Below are 5818 nucleotides of genomic sequence, written 5' to 3'. Positions count from 1 at the left end.
GTCAGGGAGTACTTATAAAGGGGCTAGGGTAACTCACAATGGGTCAGGGATTACTTCTCTGGGACTAGGGTAACTCACTTGGTGTCTGTGAGTACTTATTTGGGACCAGGGTAACTCACTTGGGGCCAGGGTGTACTTATTAAGGGGCTAGGGTAACTCACTTGGGGTCAGGAAGTACTTATAAGGGACTAGGGTATCTCACTTGGGGTCTGGGAGTACATATAAAGCGGCGAGGGTAAATCACTTGGATTCTAAGAGTACATATAAAGGGGCTAGGATAACCCACTTGGGGTCAGGGAGTACTTATAAAAGGGGCTAGGGTAACTCACTTGGTGTCATGGAGTACTTCTAAGGGACTAGGGTAACTCACATGGGGTCTGGGAGTACTTATAAAGGGGCTATGGTAACTCACTTGGGGTCAGGGAGAACTTATATGGGACTAGGGTAACTCACTTGCGTTCAGAGAGTACATATAAAGCGGCTAGGGTAACTCACTTGGAGTCTAAGAGTACATATAAAGGGGCTAGAGTAACTCACTTGGGGTCAGGGAGTACTTATATGAGACTAGGGTAACACACTTAGGGTCAGGGAGTACTTATAAAGGGGTTAGAATAACTCACTTGCGGTCAGAGAGTACATATAAAGGGGATAGGATAACTCACATGGGGTCAGGGAGTACTTATAAAGGGGCTCTGGTAACTCACTTGGGGTCAGGAAGTACTTCTATGGGACTAGGGTAACTCACTTGGCGTCTGGGAGTACATAAAAAGCGGCTAGCATAACTCACTTGCGGTCAAGGAGTACTTTTAAAGGGGCTAGGGTAACTCACTTGTTGTCAGAAAGTACTTCTATGGGACTAGGTTAATTCACTTGGGGTCAGGGAGTACTACTATGTGACTAGGGTAACTCACTTGCGGTCAGAGAGTACATATAAAGGGGCTAGGATAACTCACTTGCGGTCAGGGAGTTCTTATATAAGGGGTTAGGGTAACTCACTTGGGGTCTGGGAGTACTTATATGGGATTAGGGTAACTCACTTGGGGTCAGGGAGTACTTATAAAGGGGCTAGGGTAACTCACTGTGGGTCAAGGAGTACTTTATGGGACTAGGGTAACTAACTTGGTGTCTGTGAGTACTTATATGGGACCAGGGTAACTCACATGGGACCAGGGTGTACTTCTTAAGGGGCTAGGGTAACTCACTTGGGGTCAGGGAGTGCATATAAAGGGGCTATGGTAACTCAATTGGGGTCAGGGAGTACTTATAAAGGGGCTATGGTAACTCACTTGGGGTCAGGGAGTACAACTATTGGACTAGGGTAACTTACTTGCGGTCAGAGAGTACATATAAAGGGGCTAGGATAACTCACTTGGGGTCAGGGAGTTCTTATATAAGGGGCTAGGGTAACTCACTTGGGGTCTGGGAGTACTTATATGGGATTAGGGTAACTCACTTGGGGTCAGGGAGTACTTATAAAGGGGCTAGGGTAGCTCACTGTGGGTCAAGGAGTACTTTTATGGGACTAGGGTAACTCACTTGGTGTCTGTGAGTACTTATTTGGGACCAGGGTAACTCACTTGGGGCCAGGGTGTACTTATTAAGGGACTAGGGTAACTCACTTGGGTCAGGAAGTACTTATAAGGGACTAGGGTATCTCACTTGGGGTCTGGGAGTACTTATATGGGATTAGGGTAACTCACTTGGGGTCAGGGAGTACTTATAAAGGGGCTAGGGTAAATCACAATGGGTCAAGGAGTACTTTTATGGGACTAGGGTAACTCCCATGTTGTCTGTGAGTACTTATATGGGACCAGGATGACTAACATGGGGCCAGGGTGTACTTATTGAGGGGCTAGGGTAACTCACTTGGGGTCAGGAAGTACTTATAAGGGACTAGGGTATCTCACTTGGGGTCTGGGAGTACATATAAAGCGGCTAGGGTAACTCACTTGGAGTCTAAGAATACATATAAAGGGGCTAGGATAACTCACTTGGGGTCAGGAAGTACTTATAAGGAACTAGGGTATCTCACTTGGGGTCTGGGAGTACATATAAAGCGGCTAGGGTAACTCACTTGGAGTCTAAGAGTACATATAAAGGGGCTAGGATAAGTCAATGGGGTCAGGGAGTACTTATAAAGGGGATAGGGTAACTCACTTGGGGTCAGGGAGTACTTATAAGGGACTAGGGTAACTCACTTGGGGTCTGGGAGTACTTATAAAGGGGCTATGGTAACTCACTTGGGGTCAGGGAGAACTTATATGAGACTAGGGAAACTCAATTGCGTTCAGAGAGTACATATAAAGGGGGTAGGATAACTCACTTGGTGTCAGGGAGTACTCATAAAGGGGCTATGGTAACTCACTTGGGGTGAGGGAGTACTTCTATGGGAATAGGGTAACTCACTTGCGGTCAGAGAGTACATATAAGGGGGCTAGGATAACTCACTTGGGGTCAGGGAGTACATATAAATGGGCTAGGATAACTCACTTGGGGTCAGGGAGTACTTATAAAGGGGCTATGGTAACTCACTTGGGATGAGGGAGTACTTCTATGGGAATAGGGTAACTCACTTGCGGTCAGAGGGTACATATAAGGGGGCTAGGATAACTCACTTGGGGTCAGGGAGTACATATAAAGGGCTAGGATAACTCACTTGGGGTCAGGGAGTACTTATAAAGGGGCTATGGTAACTCACTTGGGGTCAGGAAGTACTTATAAGGGACTAGGTTATCTCACTTGGGGTCTGGGAGTACATATAAAGCGGCTAGGGTAACTCACTTGGAGTCTAAGAGTACATATAAAGGGGCTAGAAGTAGACATGCTAGGCCGGTTCTGGCCCCCCCCCCCCCCCACTCCTGTCCACTCGGCTGTGCCTGGTTGCGAGGTAGTGGGGGGAGCCAAGAAGTGCTAAGCGGTGGTGGTGGGGGAAATCGGAGGCTCCACGTGAGCTCGCAGCAAGTATGGGCGAGAGGGTTGCGGGGGTGCGGGAGGATACTTGCAGCATTTTGACATCACACCCCCACTCCTCTGACGTCAGGTCTCAGTTAGTAAAAGCAATTTCCTAGATGGTAAAACAGATTCTCCCTGCGTTTTTTTTTGCTCGCGTAACCTTGAATCTTTGCAGCATGCTACTACCCCGTTGAACCCCCTTTACCCTAAATGTAGCTGAGTATGTTACTTTTTTCCATAGCTCAGCAATTTTTGAACTAATATATAATAGCATGCACAAACACAATTTTATAAATCAACAAAACAAAAATAAACCTTATTATATATGTTTTTATTGTAATAACAGTTAATTATAAAATGGTATTATTGAAATATACATTGATTAAAATGTTGATAATATAAATGTACAATGTTACATTTTTTTAAGTTATATATTTTCAGAAGATAATAGTTCAACAATTACATCTCGTTTTTCTTGACCCAATCTTCTCCTTTCAGTGCTTGAAGCCACGGTAATAAAGCTGCTGGTTCACACATATAACATGCTTTTTTTTAAAAAGACTACTCTATTTTAAAATGATATTTTTAATTCGAAACTTCGTAACTATGAGATAGTAATTCCTGCTATAAGACCTTTTTAAAGCGTTCTTGACAGATGTCAGTGTTAACTGAAAAGTACATACAATCATCATATGCATTCAATATTACTACGTAAAGGCTAGAATGCTATAAATATACACCTATTCGTTTACTTCATCTTCAGTTATCATGACATTCTCGCTGTCGATTATTCCAGTAACTTTATTATTTTCAAAAATCGAGAAATTGTCCTCAATATCATCACTATTATCACTGTCAATTATTTCAATTACAGTATCAGCATCATCAGAATCATCTACATTGAATACTTCGTTTACTTCATCTTCAATTATCATGTCATTCTCGCTGTCGATTATTCCAGTAACTTTATTATTTTCATAAATCGAAAAATTGTCCTCAATATCATCACTATTATCACTATTAATTATTTGAATTACAGTATTAGCATCATCAAAATCATCTGCGGTCAATACTTCAGCTACTTTATCTTCAACCATTGTCTCGTTCTCACCGTTGATCATTTCAATAACATCAATACATTCCTCGCTACAATCATCACTATTATCACTATTATCACTGTCAATTATTTCAATTACAGTATTAGCATCATTAGAATCATCTACATTGAATACTTCGTTTACTTCATCTTCAATTATCATGTCATTCTCTCTGTTGATTATTCCAGTAACTTTATTATTTGCAAAAATCGAAAAATTGTGCTCAATATCATCACTATTATCACTGTCAATTATTTGAATTACAGTATTAACATCATCAGAATCATCTGCGGTCAATACTTCAGTTACTTCATCTTCAATCATTGTCTCGTTCTCACCGTCGATTATTTCAATAACATCAATATATTCCTCGCTACAATCATCACTTATAATTTCCTCACAACGTTGCATATTTGTATTAATTTGAAATAGTAATTCAAATAATAAGTTCATATCCCTTTCAATTTCATTTAATATATTGTCACTACAATTGTATATAACTTTAATATTAACCATTGAAATAGTTTTTCTTCAAAATGTCTCCTTTACTTTAAACTGTTAAAACAGAGGATGAAACAAAAATCTAATGAACTGTTTAGAGCTACTCAAGTATTTAAAACATTTCCACCACCCACTACCTTAATAAAAGACACCCTTTCAACAGAAACGTTGGAGGTGTGTGTACTTATCATTCATATTTTATTTCGTTTGATGGAATTACACCCTACTTTAGATAAGCAAACACATATCATCATCTTGCTAAGCGATGAAACCAAAATCATCGTGAGAATCAACGTAATAGAGTTTCAAGGCAGAAACGTTTAAGGTATAACACATACACATGCTTTTAATAAAAGAAGAAGAATAATTTTATTAATAAGCCTATGTCGTTTAATTCTTAAATATGATATATATTAGAAAGATTTGTATGAACGATGTATGTTTCGGATGTGCAAATACTTTTGATGCTTCAGATATACAATCATACGCATGCTTTTAATAGAAGAATGATTTTATTAATAAGCCTAGGTCGTTTAATTCTTAAATATAATACATATTAGAAAGATTTGTATGAACGATGTATGTTTTGGATGTACAAATACTTTTGATGCATCAAATTTCAGCGAGAGAGAAGCGTGCTTCAGATATACAAATATCTTTGTCGTATTAAATATCAGCACGTGATGAAAATTAAGTACCTCTTAGACGCTCCACGCTGGACCTTACCGTATAACGATATGTCATACGTGTGGGGGGTGAAATTGAGATCTTCAGCGAGATCATATTTTTTTACGAAATTTTAATATATATTTTATCCAGATGATAGATCTTTACAAATATGTTGATCGCTAACACATTGAAGATCATCAAAATGTGCTTGAATGATTCATGCATATTCTTTTAATAGAATCATAATTTGATTAATCAGCAGTATATCATCTTACTAATCAGTGTTAATGACATGTTAAAAATCTGCACACGTTTTCAACAAAAAATTATTTACCCCTTCCATCAATCAATTTTACCCCCTCCATCAACAATTTTTTCTATATAAATGGATTCGAATAATACTGAACCAGCTTCAATCTGTTCAAACTTTAGCTAGTGCATCGACCGCACAACCAGCAAGAATCTTCCGATCAGTACTTTAGTTAGTGCATCAACCACAACCAGTAAGAAAACTCAGATCAGTTTATACCTCAGTCTCAATTGCTAAAGAAAGGTAGGAATATATTATTCAAATATTGTTTTAATTTTTCAATAATAAT

General features: G+C 39.3%; 1 protein-coding gene across 1 annotated transcript; it reads right to left on the bottom strand.

Annotated features, from left to right (window-relative positions):
• Window positions 1-3379: 3379 nt before the first annotated feature.
• On the bottom strand, window positions 3380-4565 carry LOC136783821 (homeobox-like protein HDP1). Its single transcript, XM_066744121.1, has 3 exons — window positions 3705-4565; window positions 3550-3620; window positions 3380-3476 (listed from the first exon to the last, which is right to left on the bottom strand). Exons 1-3 carry the CDS (start codon window positions 4563-4565, stop codon window positions 3380-3382), a joined length of 1029 nt encoding a protein of 342 aa, XP_066600218.1.
• Between the last annotated feature and the right edge of the window lie 1253 nt (window positions 4566-5818).

Source organism: Prorops nasuta, unplaced genomic scaffold (assembly GCF_024137725.1).
Source record: "Prorops nasuta isolate Cenicafe-Biocafe unplaced genomic scaffold, Cenicafe_Pnas_1.2 PNAS00036, whole genome shotgun sequence".
In the NCBI taxonomy this organism is placed as follows: domain Eukaryota; kingdom Metazoa; phylum Arthropoda; class Insecta; order Hymenoptera; family Bethylidae; genus Prorops; species Prorops nasuta.
Note: the sequence above shows the minus strand (reverse complement) of the source record. Positions and strands in the feature narration are given on the sequence as shown.